Source organism: Stigmatopora nigra, chromosome 1 (genome assembly GCF_051989575.1).
Source record: "Stigmatopora nigra isolate UIUO_SnigA chromosome 1, RoL_Snig_1.1, whole genome shotgun sequence".
Classification (NCBI taxonomy): domain Eukaryota; kingdom Metazoa; phylum Chordata; class Actinopteri; order Syngnathiformes; family Syngnathidae; genus Stigmatopora; species Stigmatopora nigra.
The window spans coordinates 10,818,084-10,837,927 of NC_135508.1; the positions used below are offsets into that span (position 1 = coordinate 10,818,084).

The 19,844-nt window shown below is 40.4% G+C and overlaps 1 protein-coding gene across 1 annotated transcript in view; it reads right to left on the reverse strand.

The window, feature by feature from the left end:
* Positions 1-13,528, reverse strand: part of lgr6 (leucine-rich repeat containing G protein-coupled receptor 6) — a 30,639-nt gene extending 17,111 nt beyond the window's left edge. Inside the window, exons 1-2 of the mRNA XM_077711370.1 lie at positions 12,840-13,528; positions 24-95 (exon numbers count right to left, since the gene is read on the reverse strand). Of these exons, the coding sequence (XP_077567496.1) occupies positions 24-95; positions 12,840-13,060 (293 nt within the window). The 5' untranslated portion in view covers positions 13,061-13,528. The remainder of the gene's footprint in view (positions 1-23; positions 96-12,839) is intronic.
* Positions 13,529-19,844: the final 6,316 nt, after the last annotated feature.

The following is a 19,844-nucleotide window of genomic DNA, read 5'->3' on the forward strand; positions in this document are numbered from 1 at the left end:
GAGCTGAATGATTCCATACTCACAGTTCTGTTAACAGGTGTAGTCGGTTGAATGCTCTTGGCTGGATATCGCTGATGTTATTCATGCTCAGGTCTCTAAAAAAAGAGGAGTGGTAAACAACAGAATGAGCATATGAATCAATGCACAGGCAAGCGTATCAGTGGTCTTTGAAGATTGTCAGGCCGTGTAAATCATGCGCCGAGGAGCCGTATTTCACGTTGTGATCAATCATCCACAGTAAAGAGTAAAACACAGAGAGGATGAGCGGTATGTGGTGGTTAAAGGAGGAGGAAAGGGAAATATGGGAACATTTCATCAGTGGACCCTTCTTGAGCAGCTAATTTCCTTTCTCCTTCCTATTAAGCTTTTCTTTTTCCAGATGTCTCACTCTCTGATCTGACCCCTTTTTCTCATACCTAGCTCCATCCCGTTGCTCCTTTTTTTCCGGAGACCACATCGCTCCAATTTTTGCACATTACTGTAAGGTAGACATACTCCATCCCTCTGAATTTCTGACACACTCTACAACTAAGAGTTTGTTGGGGGTGAATGTTGACGCAGCTGCGGTTGCTGAGGTTAAGGAGGGGCATGTTCAGATGTTCTTTCCCCGTATGCATGCACACCCTTTGCAACAGTTTGAGATTGTGCACTTTTGACAGCTTCTGTCTCAGACTGTGCAAAAAAACAACAACTCTTAACTTTGTAACTCATTTATTTAGGTCCCTTTAATAAACATCTGTTGTCTTCATTGTTCTTGGGGTATTAGTCAAGATGGAGGCTCATAATGTGTGTTTCTTTGTGTCCGTGATACTCACAATTGCTGGTGGTGCCAGACCACCAGGCAAGCAACTGTAAACTGTGCTCCCAAAAGCCCCTAAAATGATTTTTTTTACATGTTAGCTGTTTGTTTGTGATGTCAGGCAATTTTGACTTGAATGGATTGACCCATTTGTATGATTTATATTTAACTCTAAAGGACAGTGGGAAATCATTCACACAAAACCATTCTTTGGTTTTTGCCTTATGAGCTTGCAATGTTTTACATATTCTTCTGCCAAGGGTTAGGTTTGTAATTAAGTGACCTTTTTATAGCCCAACTGAAATGTAATATGTTCCTTTTTAAAAGCCCCAGAGGTCCCTGCTGAACAGAGCTTAAAGAGGTTCAAGGTGTCAGTCAAGGACACTTGAAATGGAGGATACCTTCAGCCAGTGTTAGTGGAAAGTTAGCTGTTTCTCTAATGACGTTGTGTTGCACGTCAAAGAAGGCCATCCATCTTCCATTTGCACTAATTACATTACCATTATTAATCTTAACTTGGTTGTTATTTGTGTTCCATTCTTACGGTTTAATAAGTCTCGGAATCGTTTGTAATATTCTGGACTGACATTATACCCTTATGTTGACAACTCAAAGTGTAAATGCATCTTGACAGATGCTGGGGATTGTGCCATAAAAGGTAGCAATGGGCCAATTTATAAAAATAAAAAATACGAGCAGAAGGCTGCAAGCCTCAACAACAGACAGATTGCAAATTGCTTTGAAAGTGCTTTTCTGCTTTCAAATGGCAACAACAGACTCTGATATAACTGATTTGAAAAAAAAAACAGTTACAAGTGAAATTGTGCGTACAGAAAATGTGATCAGATTCAATTGTAATTCATGAGTAAAAAGTTGAACCCTTTTTTCAATCTGGAAACGTTTCCATTTGTGCAAAACCTCCCAACATAAGACGTTAGTCTATTTTATTTTCTTGTATTTTTCTCAAATGCTTTCCTTATTTTTTCTTATCTTTCTTATTTTTCGTGCCATATTTTTTCATTGTCAATTTTTTATGGCTCGTCTCCCATTGTAATAAAACCACACTGCTTATGTAATATTATGATTACTTGTTAAGGGTGATTTTTTATTTATTTTTTGTATTTTTACATCCCAAAAACGAATTTAAAATGTACAGGGTCACCATCAGTGACAGTAAGGACACATGCTGTTCTCCTGAATGGCATAAAATACAAAAAAATGATCAAAACAGATAAAATTTTCAAAAATATTTCTGAGGCATCGTTGAAGAAAAGCTTAACGGCATAGACTTTCCTCGGCTTCTGTCCACAGCAATGACAGAATAAATAATCTTCAATGGGGAAAATGTTTTGTGATAAAGACACAACAGTGAGTCATGGGGAAAGGTTGAGTATGGCTCAGTTTGGTTCTGCTCTCCAACAGGCTCGCTGGGAAGCCGGAGAGAGACACAGACATTTCTCCTCTGCAGGCCAAGGCCTCTGCTGACAACTTGACGTATCGTTGGAAGGCGCTGTGCTATGGCTTGTTTTTAAAATCAAATAACAGCTGTGGCTTTTTTAAACCATGATAATTATGATTGATGACTACCACATGTGCATTGTGTCGGCTGGAGTTGTGACGTGCAGATATTTTCAGCGCGAGTAAATGGCCGCAACAGAAAATGAGAAAGCAAGAGTTTAGATATTTTGCCGTCTCTGCAGGGTAAAAGGGAATTTTACCCGATTGTTGCTGGCTGGTTGTGCATGGTGTGATGTCTGTCGCATGTTTTCACACCCCATTTTGTTTTCCACTAAGCCTGCAGATGTGGTAGTTATAATTGGTGATTATACTTTGCCGCATCATACATGGAAAAATTATTACTTTGTGGACTTGTGTTTCAAAGGGTCTGTGGACAAATGGATTTATTGCAGTTTTTCATGTTTTCCTGTGAATAATTCAGATGGGGGGACTTGTTGTTTGTTCACAGCATCGAATAGGAAAGTAAATTTGTAGAGCTGATATTCCCTTGGGGAAAAAATCTTTCAACTGGCATAGGCACGCAGGGAATATCAGACCCTTAGATGTCTGCCTAATGCTGAATGACGATCTTAGACAAGGAGACATTTATTCATCCCTACAAGCAAAATCTGTCATCCTGTGTTTAAGTACTTTAGATAAAACATCCTTGATGCATCGCAGCCATTCTGATTTTTGGATCAATCCTTTAATATAAGTCTCTGTGCTTATATGTATGTTTTTCAAAGCGGTATAAAATGCAAGAACGTGCAGAACTAGATAGTTTATAACTTATTGAGCAGCCATGACAGTCATGTCTGAAGGGGGAAATTTCCATTCATTCTAACTGGGCCCAATGTGGATTTTGTTTATGCCTCTCTCACCATTACTTCCCATCTCTGTTTCAGATTTCAGCCAGAGCATGGAGTTACATTGACCATTTTTACAATATAATGTGATTTATCTTCTTCCCATTTAGCCATCAACAGGATCACTGAAGTATGTTATCAACTCTTGTGATCAAAGCCCCCTCTGTGTGTGGGTGTGAATGTGCCCCTAGCTCCATTGTAGACAATTTTCAATAAGTTGGCTTTCCTTGACAAGAGCAATGATTATGCACAACAAAACAAAACAATGTGCCACACGATATGAAAAACAGCTGCTCTGAGGTTCACCTGAACTATATCCACCACCACCACCACCACAATCAGGATGCACACGGGCTTTTTCTAGTGTGCATGACAGACCACCCTGCTTGGTGAATATGTTCTCAGATGAGAACAAATGGGATTATCACGATGACATTTGTCTCGTGTTGGACAGGGGGTAGGAAGATGGACATTTTTGGTTGATTATTAAACATTGTTTCAAAGCGCAAAAGTTGAAAGGATGAATACTAATATCACCAAATCCATCAACAAATTTCTCAAGTTTAAGAGGAAAATGGAAAGTGTACCATGCTTTAAGTGTGTTATGCATTTTTTTTTATTATTGTTTGAGTGTAATCGCATTTGTTGCAAAAAGGTTGCATCAGCACCTTTTTTTTCATGGGCGTTGTGTCCAGATAACTGCAGTATGACGATAACCTTCAGCCTTGTTTCACTGCTTGCATATGTTGGAGTGAACACTTCAATTTTGATGTTACACGCATGTGCACTGTGTGTCATGTCGTAGTGTTTATGCAAGGAAATATGGTGTTTTCTGGGGGTCTTGTGTGTTATGCTTTGATGGCAACTTCTGAGAATTTTTTTTGTACTAGAGCCAACATTTTTTTTTAGCTGGATAGCCTCATGTGCGGCATTAAGAAGTAAAAGTTCTTTTAATGTTTTTTTTTGTCGAACAGTGGTGACATATTACAATTGTGAGGACGAGTAGAAAAATGGGCCAACACGTATAGCCACATGTGAATAAGATTGGAATTAGAATGTCCATACTGCATGAATGTGTCAGATATGTGTTCTTTATGAGCAAAAAAATCGGTATTTGGGAATGTAGCCAAGGTCACCACACACATTACGAATGCCATTGAGCTTTCAAACGACGGCCAATCAGAGCAGAGTTGAAATCAAAATATTTATTATGAAATTGCCTCAGATAACTACTAAATTAGCTTGATTCTTGGCACTTTCATCGTAAATTATTGTTCAACCGAGTTAAATAGCATCAAAGTATATTACGGAAAAACTTTTATAACATTTCCGTTTTAATCTAACCAGCAACACTGATCTTAAGAAGCAAATAAGTAAAGGTGTGCACACCATATTACAGCTTGCAATTATGCATTCAAAAATGTCTGTCAGCATCTTCATAAAAACATCAAAGCAATCAGTTCAGATGCTTAGTAAATGCTAGAGGCAACATCATGTCACTGCCAAATTATAAATGTTCTGTTGCCTTTCATCTGAACTGATAAGTATCCTGCAAACTGATGATCTGTTAAAAATGTTTAAAAAAAATATATACTTTAATGATGACTATTAAAGTGACATTAGTATCTGCAATTAATGGGACTGGTCCATTGGGGAGACATTCTTCAGGTCTAATTTCAAACATTTAACTACATAATTAGAGATAATATTGAAAACAACATATGTACAGTATATACAGTTTGAAGTTTGTCCCTCTTTTTAATTTTGGCTGTCTGGGAATTTCATTTTTAAGGTATGATTGTATACCAGTAGGTGTTTGTTTATAGCAACGAGTTCATGGTGAACCCCACCTTCTGCCCATAGTCGGCAGCTCTAGGCTCCAGTACCCAACCCCTCTCAAGAGAAAAGGATAATAGGTGAATAAAAAATTCTTTTGTTTTGTGCATGCAATATCAATTGTGTCAAAGCTCTTGGCATGGACACAAATATGCTGTTGCCTTCGGGAAGTGTAATTCTTCATACACTTATACAATAGAATCTAATGAAGGCACAAACCCATCTCAATTCATTATCTCATTTATTTCTGAGCTTCCCAGAAAATAAATTATATTACCTTTTTCAGTTCATGTTTTCAAGTCAACAAAGTTCTGGCTAAATCTACAAGTTTTTTCTCCCCTTCGAGGCAAATCTCCTGCAAAGAGGCTTGGCTATGTAGATGGTTGGAGGAACATGTTGACTAGATCCCTGCCTCCAGGGCAGGAGTTCTGTATTTGCAACGCTTTGAAGCCACACCTTGGCTGTTTTGTTCTGTAACCATGGCAATAATGTTTGCTGTTGTGTCCATCCAATCTCTTCAACCCAGTCAAAGCCAGGTTAAGAAAGAATCTTTTAACTCGCATAATATGACTGTTAGGGCGTATTTAAAGTTCATAATGCGCACCTTTTGAGCTGGTTTGAAGACAAACCAGCAAACTTTGCTGAGACATTTTCTTCTGGAGCCATAAGCATTATGGAGCAGGATGTATGGTTATCATTGTAGCTACTTCTGTACTTTTACCCTGCTCAGACCGTTTTGTCCAATAACTGAACGACGCGTACACATAGGCAAGTTTGTTGTCAAGTCCTGAGACACTTGTGAGAATTACAATGTGAAAAGGAATCACACTGAAGTAAAAAAGGATCCTTTGTATTTTGGTCAGAGCAAAGGAGGCAAACTATGGACTTTTCTGGTGTGAATACGCCCTTAGTCAATGCTTGGGATCTAAATGGCTCCATGTGTTTGAAGATGAGGTCAATGAATATGAGTTTTACAATTAATTTTTAAGTGGACCAACCCATTTGGCTTCCAGTGACTGTCGTGGTCACACGAGTTTACACGTGCACGCGCGCCATTCAAGAATAGTGCAGGAAAGAGGCTCCGCAGCTGTCTTTCCCCTCCTCCTTCCTCTTAAGATGGTTTCATCCTCCTGTTTTCTTTCTCTTCTGGACTTCCTGGGAGGGGTATGCTGCCCTTTGTGCCAAACTCTCTTTATCAGGGCTTCTCTTATTCACTTCTGTCTCTCTTTTATGGGCTACAAAGCGCAAGAGAAAGGACGAGGAAAAGTCTTTCACCTGAACAAGAATGTCCACAGGGACAACATGGATACAAAAGTGCACAGGAAAGAGATAGGAGGTAAAAAGAAGAGATAAGGCAGAAAGGGGAGATGTGCCCTAGTGTTTTAGACTCTTTCCCGCCCGTTGTCATTTTGGGGGATAGTGACAGGCAATGCCTGAGAGGAGAAAGCGGCTGTTTAGTCTAGGGTCATGTCATGGGAAACCCATTAATGCCCTTTGGGAAGTCTTCATATACTAGTAGATTGCACACAGGGCACAAACACACTCTTATGTCCACTTCTTGTCTTCCCACACATGAGACAGAGAGCAGTGGGGTGAAAGGTCAAGCACTTCAGTAATGGAACAGGAAGTGTTGGAGCAGTGTGAGCTACACGACATACAACTGCCTGCGATATGTGGACAGGACTGACAGGCAGCTGTTGTGGGTCGGCAAAAAGAGCCTTCATAGTTCATTATTAATTTCCATGGTCTTTACATGACATAAACTATATACTATACTCTGCCTCCCCTTCTAATAGCTTGTTAAATCAAAATGATGCCTTAAAAAATTGAATTTATAGCACATGCTTTTTAAAAAAATATCTATTGCATCCAAAATTCTAATATACATCCATCACAGTGATACTATGTCCAAATATCCTGAGAGCACTTCTTTAATGTCGTGTTGTTGTTGTTTTTTCCCCTCAAATTTGATGCATTTTTCACACTCAGTAAACTTGGCACCAGAACTCAGTGTTAAGGGCTTACATGAAATCCACTGGGTGGAGAACAATCATTATCATTATGATTCTCCTACTGTAAGTTCCTATAGCTAGGCTACATTATTTGGACGGCACTGAGTCTACGGTCTTGAATGACACTCTAAGTAATGCCAAATATATAGATATTACTAGGACATACAAAATGGAGCCTGCCTTGATTTGGCTTCTGAATTGTGCGGCCATATTGAAGCTGTACCGGATTGAAAAAGTGAAGGAATCTGTGATTTTGCCTTGTCAGTTAGTTAGTTTCTTGGAGATATCTTGCAGTTTTACATTCAAACGCAGATTACGACTGAATCCACCACTTTTAATTGTATTAGGCCTCTCTAAAGTCAGTTTATATACACAATTTTCACATTTTCCCAATAATACAGTGTCCAGATGTTCCTAGGTTAGCCCAAAGAGTTTTCCTGGTGTGTCCTGAATTGTCCCCGGCTGGGCACTCCTCTTGGTCGGAAGTGCCACAGCCCAGTTGGCAGCCAAAAAAATCTGAATCACTGTCAGCCAAGAAAGGTCACAGAAGATTCTATTAGACATATGTGTGCTGACGGAGAAGTGTGTATCAGAATGTTCCACGTTGTGTATTTGTAATTCTAAGAGAAAGGATAGTGTATCCATAAAGAAAGGATGGTACTGCGAGTGGAGGTCTGACGTGGCAGATGACTAGTATAGTAGAATAGCACAGGTCATGTATCGGGCAGCAAAATAGTAGTGAGATGTGATGTAGGTGTGAGAGGAGTTTACGGGGAAGGTGGGACAGTATCCCAGCTCAGCTCTGAGCCCCTTCTTCTTTGCAGAAGTGATGAATAGGCTGACAGATAGGTTAGACATGAATCGTTATCACCCGTGATGTCTGCAGATGACCTCGTGATCCACAGTGGAAGGAGCAGGTGGTTAAACATTTAGAAAGGTAGAGCTATGTACTGCACAGGAAAGGAATGGAGTCAAATAGTACAAATATTTGCATCATTAACGGGGTGGAGGTTGGCATCCAGGTAATAATTTTAACATTATTACAGATTTCAAAGAAAAAAAACAACGTTTTTCCTCTTGAAATGGGTCTATTCGACTTTATTTTGTACATTCCATTGTTCAATCGCTTTTTGTTTTTGTTAAAAAAAATGTTTCCATGTATTAAAGCCTGACTGATTAATTGAAATCTCAAAGGACCAATTGGTTTTAACGACAAAAAGGAAAAGTAAAGTGTTTTAAAAAGGTCACTTCTTTTCCTTAATGTGTGGTTGGGGTGTGAATCTTGGTTCCTGTCAATGGTGGTTATAAATATTTAGCACGAGGAAGGAAGCTGAAACATTTGGAACTTTGAAAGAGTGTCAGATACTGGTGAAAGTTTGTGCTCTGTCTCTTTTTATTCTTTATTGAAAACAGATTTCAAATCTCATTAACTCCAATTTACTTCTTACCTACTCGAAAACATTACAGTTGCATGTGGCAGACTTAGTTTACAGGTGTATTTCTTGCCATTGGCGGTTCTTGTATAGGAAAGCAGTTAGGGACATTTGTTGAATTGCTTGTGTCCAGCAAAACACAATAGTATCTCTGTATTGGAAAAGTGAGAAGTACAGATTCATGCAAGCACTCGCACGCGCAAACATTCCCATGAATTCCCAGGCCTGGAAAGGGGCACAATTGGAATCTGGGCCATGTAGGCCTTCAGAATTCTCTCAGTCAGGGGCACCCATCATCCTCACGTCACAGACTGCACATTCCAAGCCCCCATATCATACATGCTTCACGCTACTATGCCTCTCTGAGTGCATACACTTTTGTTTTACACTTTATTGAGACCCCATAAAGAATTATGGAGCTAAATCAAGACCAGAGTATTGAATGCAAAAATAGCTTTTGAAACTGAAAGTTTAAGTTTTTTTCTTCATTGTTTTAAAAGACATAACACCTACCAAAAAATACTTTTTTTTCAGTTTCTATATCTTTTTTTTTCCAGAGAGAGATTTTCTGGATATTGCTACATCGTCCTGAAAGACATTTTTGGGGATGTGTGATTTGATGTTATACAAAAACAAAGAACAAACCTTACACGTTTCGTTTTAAAAATGTAATACTTTTCTTGAATTTTGCTCCATGTATTTTATATACATTTCCAGACTACACTATCATTCTTAAAGGCAGGTCAAACAGAAAATTCATCAGATTGCATACAAGATCCACACATACACAATAAGATCACGTAGCCACATCCTCACTCAAATTCCCTTTAAGATGCCATGTTGTGATTGAGATCCTTTTTTTTTTTTTTTTTTTTACCGCAAAGCACAGTGTGGCTACTGTCTGCTCTCTGATTACCTCTCCCCTGGAGAAATGTCATTGTGTCCATTATGTTTCTACCTGCCCTCTGTCCCTGAGAGACATTTAAGAGCTTTCCAGGTTGATGTCAGGAAACCACAAGCCGGAACACTTACTGCCCACTCCTTTCCAACACCCCTCTGGCACAAATATCAAATTTCTCCGGCGGAAGTGGTTGTCATGTTCTCTCTGTGAATCTATAGGGGAAAGTTGTGGAATTAATATATGAGACGGATGCATCCGCTTTTTGAGGAAGGAAGAACCAAGATAAATAACGGAAGGGTAATCTTCCTTCCTCTTCTTTGTTGAGGCATGCGCTGCTCTGTCTGCCATTTTTTTTGGATAATCAGAGGTGTGCTTTTCTTTCTGATGATTGTAACCTTGTCCGTTTTGCACCTCTTTGGACATTGGGGAACTTTTCATACCATTATAAATATATTGAAGTAAATTGTGTTGTGTGTTATGTTTTATAGTGGAAATCTGACACTTGTCTGCAGCTGCTCTAAGCACGTATAACATTTAGACATTTCTCGTATATGAAAGCAATGACTAAGGAACAAAAGGTATTTCGCCAAGGGCAAAAAAGGCTAGTAGTCATTGTTTGGATGGAGCCAGTGACACTGATGTTGGAGCTGATAATGAAAGGGGCCACAGTTGACAGTTTACAAAATACACATCGTTTTCTTTTTTAATCTTGAATTCTTTGGGGTTTTCCAAGTCTGATACCGCAAACAATACATCCCAATTCACCTCAGTCTCTTTCACTGTCTGTTTTTTTTTTGTCATACTCTTTTTCACTCTGCCTGTCTCAGACATGATGTTTATAGTATGTCCCCCCAGTCACTCATGATAGGAATCATTCCATCAAGATAATAGCTAAATGACACGCACTCGACAGTTTCATTTACTGCCACATCATAGAGGTAGGATGGTATCTACTTGGAGTGTATGCGTGAGTGAGTGCCTGTGCTCTCTATGGGAATTTTCAAATGTTCTACAGTCATGCTTCAATTTTCACCTCTCTTCTGCTCAGGTTTTTCTTCCTCATTCTCCTGTTCATTTTATAGTCCTGCTTCATTTCAACTGGCTGGAAAACATAATTCCCCCAGCATTCTGGGTGGTCTTCAAATACGCGTGCGTGTACGTATGCACGCACACACACACACACACATAGTCTATGGTTTTCATCTGTGGTACTGTACCAGCTACAGTTTCCATTAAAGGTTCACCACTAGCAGAAAAAAAACAACAGCACCTAATCACTGCTCAATTTAAGTCGTGGACAGCCTCCGATTTACAAACGTTCACTTCATGATGAAAACATTCTACTTTTGGTGAACGTGCTTTAGTGTCGTGACAACTTGAGCTCACCTCGAGACCTCCTCCTATATTCTATTCATCTACGGTATGCCTTTAACGCCAACGTTTGATGTGGTTTCTGTGCACGTACTCCTTAAAACCTAGCACACACGCAGGTAGGCGCTCATCCCGAGGCTCTTTTTTTTGTCTTTTATCAAAGAAGCAGCCTTTTCATGTGTCTCACATGACAGCTCATTCCATGCATGGCCTGCGGAAACAAATTTCTGCAGAAATCTTAACTCTCTCTGCTCAGGTTTTCTTACCGCAACATTTGAATTCCTCTCCAAAGTCAACCTGCATAAGATGGTCCTGGACTGATTACAATTAAAGTGTACATCTACCTGTTTACCAAGGGCTCGGCCAAGTGTGCAAATGTACAAGACGTGGGGTGAGGGTTCTATAGCTCGATGCGCCCCGAGTAAATACTGTACAGTTGGGCACACTTTCAAGTACTCTCCTATGACATAGCTGGGTGATGTCATACAGTTTCACAGCCTGATGTGGACCAGGATCATGTGGACTGTTCCCAAGAAAGTCCCGGTGACCTGCGAACCTACACTCTCCCCTGCGGCTGATCCAACCTCTAAAGACGGAGCTCACTTGTCAAACTTTATAGTCTTCCTTAGGTCAGGGAGTACTTGTGTTTATGTAAAAGCTAGGTGGGGAGGAAGGTTTGCTTATGATTTGATGTTTATCACCAAAGCAAAATGGCAAGCTATGAATCTCATTGCAGTGCAGTGTTTTCACTTATGCTCTCACTGTCCCCTCAGCACCATCCTTATGCTTGATGGTTCTTCTCCTGTAGTAGTGTGTGTTGCTGTGACTGTGTGTGGGCATATGCGGTTGGTCTCCCAGTTTATTTATCTTGTTTAAATCACCCCTCAAACTCACTAATTGGTCCAGTTCCAGTGTTAGGTAATGAAGGGAAATGAACAATTACTCTTATGTTTGTAGTGAATGATCTGCGTTCATGGGTGTATCTGTGGTGGTGTGTATGTGTGTGGCTAAAGGCATGGGGTGGGGTGGGGGAAGAGGTTTGCAGAAAGATCCTCAGGTCATCACTTGTGAGTATGCCTTTCTCCATGATTCCTGGATGAATTTTGACCTGTGGCTTGCCAACGAATATAAGAACTCTGGAAATTGGATGCTTGCATCACAGATGTGGACTTAAGCATCACTCATGCAGAGTTATCCATTGTATCCTGCCTTTGTCCGACATTAGTGTTTGATCTTTCCTTACCTCCTTGGAATTTAATCTCCCTCGCTGTTTTAATACTTGTACATCCCTTTGTGAGTAATTGCTCCATCACAGTTTCCTGGATTTTACTTCACCTATCAGTTATCATGACTTTCCTCCAATATGTCCTCAGAGGCCTATGTCGAAAAGCAATTTGAAAGCTTTGGCAGCTTTGTCAGAAGGTCTTTCACATTCTTTATTCCCCTCTGCTCTCACAATTAGACACTCCTGGTGGGGAGCTGATATTTGGCCTGCTTATAGTCATATTTAGTCATAATTACATTACGTCTCATGCTGGAACCTTTCCAAAATGTACATGCAGTATTTTTGGCAGATATGCACCTTTCCACAACTTTTTATAACTATCCCTTGCTAGATCAAAAAAGTCAAAATTGACCAGCAGTTAAATCCCATTCCTTTCAAAGTAGATATATTATATTTTCATTATGGGTTCATGCACTACATAACTGTTCTATCAAGTGCAAGCACAGAATACTAACTGTCACACACACACACACACACCATCCTTTAACTGGTCCCCAGTTGGTGCCGAGAAACCTGACACTGAAAGAAGTGCTCCATTCATTCTTTCTTCCTTTTAGCAATCAACACAAACACACTCAACGTTTTTATCAACAAACTTCAAATGCATCCAAGTGTCGCCAACCCCCACTGACATTTTTCCCCAACTACAAATTTATGAGACGTTGCCTTTGTGTGTTCAAAACTATGAGATGCACAACCCAGCTCAATGACAAAATAGTCATTTGAAGGGAAGCGGAATGTCCCAGTAATCAGCCGATAACCAACCCGAACATTAAAATAAAGGAGGGAAGAAGAAAAGGTAATGAACCAGTGACATTTTTCCAGTTTATATTACTTACAGGTAGGTGGTGAGAGGGCTGATGTTGGTCGGTACAGACGATAGTCCCAGCTCGGAGCAGTCCACCATGAAGAAGATTGCGTCTTGTTCGCACTGGCATGGTGATGGGCACAATGTGGCTGCTGCTCCTTGTCTTTCCTGCATCCGATCGTGGGCCCAAACTCTAGGGGTAGATGCCCCTACTCTCTCCATCACGCAGAGAAGCAAGAGCACAGGTAACATGTCGGAACGTCCACCTGTCTGCCTCTACACCTGTTTTGGCTACCCGTGTGGCTTAATTTCTTCTGGTCTTTATGCTGTGGCAGTTGATGGAAAAAAAATGAAATGTGTCCTTCCTTAATCCCTCACTTTTATTTATTAATTTATATATCATAAACGATCCTATGCCAAAGAGAAAGACAATCTTAATTCTTCAGGAACTCTACAGTTGCTGCTGTCACAACCTCTTCATAATGCTCATTCAGTCCCAGATTTATTTCTTTTTAAGTTTCTAGTTTTCTAGTTTCGAACCAATAAGGCCCCCAAAACAAATGCACTACGTCTTCCCTTTTCTCTCGTAAATATATCTCGCTCTTTTGCCTCCCACTCCTTACCTATTGTAGAAGGAGCGCATGAGTGGTGAGTGAGCGCCTCTCATTGGCCCAGAATTTAGGGATGGGCTGGAGCATCTGTAGAAGGTGGGAGGGGCCCCTGAGTCTGAAACTCTCCCTCTCTTTCTCCCTTGCTTTGCCCTGTTTTATTTTGTTTGGAGGCTCAATGTGAGGAGAATGAATGAATGTTTGGGGAAGGGGCACACATGAGGTGGGGGCAGGGGCCAGTACAGTTTGGTGTGAGGCAAGAGGGGACCATAGAAATGGAAGAGAGGGACAGAGAGGGAGCGTTTATAGCTGGAGAAACTCCTTGGGACCCCGTCCGTGGCATGAAGGCAGCATGGTGTGTTTTGGCTGTTGTGTCAAAGTTAGATGAAAGGAATCTGAGTGTGACTGCTCGGAGGAAATTGCAATTCTGACACTTCAGCGCCCTTCTGTCACTAGAAAGATCAGAATGTGGGGTCTCATAAATCACACGTTCTCCAGTTTCCGCTGCTGGATTGTTGGTATCCTGGACTCACAGGACGAACACTCGGATGACAGCACGTGTGCAAACGCATATATATTATTATTGGATAGTGGAGCTTCCAGTTTTACTGTCGGCAAGCCAACGAAAATGGCAGGTTTTTGTGATGTGAAAATATTAGAAGGAAAAATTAATTTCATATGTTTTTTTCAATGTTAGCGTCTACAACACTGTTTCAAAAGGGGAATATTTTCATGAAATTAAGTAAAGGCAAAAGCTGAAATAATAAAGCTGTACTCACTCTTAAAAAACGCAATGGGGTTCCATTCAAAAGCGTCTTAAATGAGTGTCAGTACACACACCAATGGTTGCTGCTATGGAAAGTGCTTTGGTTAGTACCAAGTACATTTTTAGATGTTCAAGGATGTTTTCTTTACATTTTCTTTTCTTTTACCAGAATCCCTGGCTGTTTTTATTTTATTTTATTTTTTCAACATTCTGTCTATATTGCCTGAGCTCAAATACCAGTTAAAGCAAAATGACCCGAGGCTCCACTATGGTTCACCAAGGTCGTTTCTTTGGTTGTCTGCTACGTGGTGCTTGTCTTAACACATTTCCCAATGTGTTTTGAAGATTTTTACCTTTTCATCTTGTCATTTTCAATATCACAAACTTCAAGATTTCAATTACTTTTCTTGCATGTTGCAAAAATCTGCTCTTTTGTGTGCCGGAAGATGTTTTTCATTGAACGTGAAATGTAATCACCAACACAGGAAATTGCATAATCAACCTTTGACATCAGTGAATAGAAATTTTATTGGCATATTTAAGAAAAAAAAAACTTTTGATTACTTTGGGGAGATTACTTTGAATCCGAAAGAAAATAAAGGCATTTCACTTGTACAAACAGACAAATACTAAGCTAAAATGATGAGACAGATTCAAAGAATTTGACCTTCCACCTCAGTAAGAAAGTAAGATACAAACAATATACAGTAAAAGAGAAGAAAAATAACTTCCTCTCCTTAGTTTTTTTTTAATACCTCTGTCCCATCTCTATTTCTTTCTTCCCTGCAATTCACCAGAGGCTCAATAGTTTCTCATTAATTAATTAACATTCCTATGTCACTGTGTTTTCTGAGGGTCCTTTGTTACAGCCCCACAAAACCTCTTTCAGAGCACTTCTTCACATAGTCTCTCTCGTGCTCTCCCTCTCTTTCCCACTCGCTGGTTGGTTCTTTTCTTCCGCTTTGTAATGGAATGTCTGTTTTTGCTCCCTCTGTCTATTGTCATTTTAAATATGCTGTGTGCGGCGGTATCAAGTGATGCTTTATGTGCGCTCTTTTACAGCAAAGCCCTTTGAGCAAATATTCTGACAGTTCAAAGCCAAGCGAGCCTTTTGCATACACATGCAAACACACACAGTCCTCATCGCTGGTGTGCACAGACTTAAAATACTGCATACACCTGCATGTTCTCCCACTCCCTGCACTCTCCACCTTTCCTCTTCCTGTGCGAGAAGCTCTGTCATCTTTTAAACGATATTTAATTGTCTGGCCTGGGGGGATCTTTACAACACAACTGTAAACCCTGCATGCCTGGTCTTCTGCTCCTCTCAAATCGTGTTTCTGTCTGCCCCGCGCCATCATTTCTTTCTTTTATGCTTGCTTTCGCACCTGTCTTGTGCACTCTCTTTCAATCAAATGACTTTTTATTGCTACTCCCTTACTCAACTGACACAGAGCAGGAGCAAAACTTAATTAGAAATATGTTGGTCATGAGAGGTTTACCACAAAAAGTCACGGTTCAATAAACATGTCTTAATCTTAATCAGTAGCCACTCTTTTCACTACCATCTGCATCATGATGTCTTAATTTTAACCATATGTACCCTTGGAAAGAAAATAAGGTTTATTAGTGTCATTCACATGTATGCAATATGCATCCTTAGGCACCTGTTGAAAAGTTGGACCAAAATACAGCTCTTCCATGCTAATATTTCAATGGGAAGGAGCGTTTTTATGTTTTAGTGTCAATTTTGCATGTTCCGACACAGTTCATGAGAAAGAGGATTGAAACAATCCTCATAAGTCTCGAGTTCCAATTGTCCTTTAATGGGTAAATTTTCTGTCGAACAGAAAAGGCTTATCCGTCACATTTTGGCCAGTGGAGAAATCTAATTGCCAATTAAATGCACTATTTATACCTGAATTAAGATGATGGTATGTCTGTGCTCATTTTCCACTTGTCTCTCAAATATTCTGCATCAGATCAAAGTCAGCCACCCCCCTCCTCCTCCCTTTTTGCTATGCTCTCTCGACTGTAAACATTACCCAAGCAGCGGCTGCCTTGAAGAACACAGACAAGTAGATACCTGACACTAACTCGAAAGCACTCACCGTGGTCTTCTTGGAATAACATACACACACACACACACACATTGTGCTACCTGAGCTCCTTGCAGCAAGAGGAGTCCATTCAATAGGTTGCCACTCAATCACCACCCAAGCCATTTCACCTCTTCACCCATATTTGCTACCTTCTCCCCCAGAAAACCTCCTTCCTCCCATTACTTCCACCAATCTAAGCGTGTATGTCAACGTGTTTGCGTCTGTATTTTTTTTTTGGGTGGATTCATGAGCTTAAGTTGGGTGACTGCTGGCCGGAAAAAAGCGAGACACTGCGCATTTCTGGCGGCGGCAGGTGTGTTCTCTGGCTTTTCATGGGAAACCACCTGAAAGGCAACAAAAGCTTCCTCTCCTTTTCCGACCTCCCCGCCTCCATCTTTACCCCGTCACTCTCTTCCTCTCGCCATCTCACAGTACAAAGAAATGGAATGAATGAAAGAAAGGTGGAGTTTGGGGGGGGATGAGGTAAGCGGACAGAAGGGGGGGTCAGGACAATAGTGGGCCTCCAGAGATGTGATTAGTCATGGAGTTCAGTAAAGCCCTCATCGGGGGCCAAAGTGTTGAACTCATCACCTCAGCTGGAGGCCTGTCAAGCCCTGCGTTGTGAAACAACAGAATGACTCTTTTGGAGAGCCAAGTGGTCAGTTATTCCATGACTGAGTGCTCCCGGCAGTCAAGTTAATATGTGAATGCCATGTACATATAAGTCATCACATTTGTCTCTTCAATCAATAAGAAGACTTACACTACTACTGGCACTATGTTCATCCATTGATAGAAAGAATATTTATTTTTAATGGTACATCAATACAAATTCCTTTAAGAAATAATCATTTTGGAGTCAAATTGGATGATTACCTGGCATACCTGATGTTCTACCATGCACAGAACACTGTAGATAGGAATTTTTGCTTTAATTTCTATTGCATCACTCTACTGTGTATCCAAGTAGATATATTTGCAATAAAAAAATAGGAAACAGAATAATGGTACACAATGCAAGGTTATTCATTCATTCATTTTCAACTATGGTTTTCCTTGCCAGGATCTTTGCGCTCTGGAGCCTATCCCAGCTGACTGTGGGTGAACGGTAGACTACACGCTTGACTGGTCGCCAGCTAACGTAGCCTCCATCGAACTCAGGCGAAAGAACCACTGCACCATCGGGTGGCATCCTGTGACCAATTTAAGGTAATATTTTTGCTACTGTGAATTGGTGGGAAAAATTTGGGAGTGTCTATGATCCTGCTGCTACACTCACAATCTATGAAAGAGTACAAAAAAATATTCTGAAGTAGTTTTAATTCTATTTGCCTAATATTGGGAATAGGTCAATATACTAAGTAGGCTTTCACGATTCTTTACCTTGTTATGGACAGAATAAGTCTTGTGTTTGTGTGTATTGAACTTGTTCTCCACGTTGTGACAGGCAGAGATATTTGCAGCTTATAATACTGTTCAGGGAAATAGTTACTCAAGGTTCCAAGCCGGCGTTACTAGAGTAGCATTGTTTGAAGATGTCTGTCTGGCACCAGCGTCTGCTGTGTGGTTTTAAATAAGTGTAGTGCACATGTTTTCTTTCTGTATCCTTTGTTTTATTTTTGATTTCTTGTAACTCTGTTCAATGGAGGTTTGATTGACCCAAACTTAGGTTGTCTCATCAAAACGTTGTGTGCATTCTTATGACACAGCATGTGTATTTGTACATGCTTGTGAGGTGGTGTATGCTGCGTTTACTGCCAGACCCATTTTAGCATGATTGTATCAGCTATGTTAGAATGGAGGAAGGCAGACGAGGAATGTTAGCATTGACTTCAAGTGCTGATTCTTCTTGTAAGAGTTCAATCCAAGCAGGACTTAGATTGGCTTCTAGGAAAACCAACACAAAAGCTTCACATTAGTCACAGAAAATTGAACTCATCTGACAAACGCCCAATAGTTGAAGTCTTGCAACTATGAAAACACCAAACAGATGGATAGTATAGATAATCAAAATCTATTCACACATGATATTATAATCTGCTTGTCTCATCTCATCACATTTTCTGAACCGATTTATCCTCATTTGGGTCGATGGGGGGTGCTGGACCCAATCCCAGCTCTCCCCGTGCCAGAGGCGGAGGACACCCTGAATCAGTTGCCTGCCAATCGCTGGGCGCAAAGAACGGACAACCATGCACACTCACAGCCATACCTCAGGGCAATTTAGTGTCCAATCAGCCTACCATTCATGTTTTTGGAATGTGGGAGGAAACCGGAGCACCCGAAGGAAACCCACGCAGGCCCGGGAGTAACATGTAAACTCCACAGCAACCTGGATTTGAACCAAGGACCCCAGAGCTGTGAGGCCGAAAGCGCTTGCCTCTCGCGTCACCCGGCTGCCTATCACCTGCTTATCCAGATGATAAATGAGAATTACATGGCGAAATATCGCCATCTTTTGCAATAAAACAGAACAGCATCTTTTTGTTTTTGCGCCAACATGTGTGTGAAACAGAGCTCGGCAATAAATAATTGATAGAAAATTTATGTTAATGCTAAAATATGATTAATTATAGGTACGGTGACCAATGGCCCTGGTGTGGAGGCCAAAAAGACATCACATAGACTCAATCCTCCAACTTGCAAGGTATTCACAGGTTCTGGAAAACAGTCTGTGTTAGATTAATGATCTAATTTTCAATTCATCAGCAAAACATATGTGTGTGTTGTTATTTTAAAGAATAGACATGTTGTGTATGTTGGCGGAAAGTGCACATGCACCATTATGAAACAACATTTCAAATAGTCATAGAAAAATAACACCATCCTCTGTACTCCACAGAAATGGGAAACCAACTTATTTCATTCAGTCCAAAAAGCTGCCAGGACTGGAGACACAAACTTTTATTTTCTATTTTTTTCATCAAAACAACATTTTTTTTCCCTTCAAAGTAATCCCCCTGAAGGCATTCAGGTTTTTAGGGGGACTTCTTGGTCATGCCTTCATTGATTCCTGGAAAGTTTTCTCTGCAGCTCCAGTATCATAGCCAACTTGACATTAGCAATGTTTTCAAAGCGGGTCCCTTTTGAGCTCCGATAAAATGAAAATGTAGCATGGATCAAATTTAGGTGACTGTAAAAATTGCGCTTTTAGTTAACAAGGAATTGTAGTTTATAGTTCCAATGAAGTAGAAGAAGAATCAATGGAATAAATTCACTTATTTTGTGTCGTGCATTTTTTTTTTTTGGTGGAAGATTTGTGGCTCTTCTCTTTATTGGTTGGCAAACAGTGATCCTGGTCAATTTAATATCACACCCAGGCTGTGAATGACCGTCTTCTTCTTATCTTAGTGTGAAAACTGATGATTTATGTGCAATCTTTGCTTAAGTTAGCGTGTTATTCAGATAAGGATTGTGAGGCGAGTATAGTTTATTATTGTTTATAGAGAGCACAGATTACTATAGAACTGCCTACTTACTGATGGTTCCAAACAATCTTTCGTGGGAATGCAAAGTCCCACCAGTTCCCAATCCCATCGCTTATCTACAACATTCCCGTC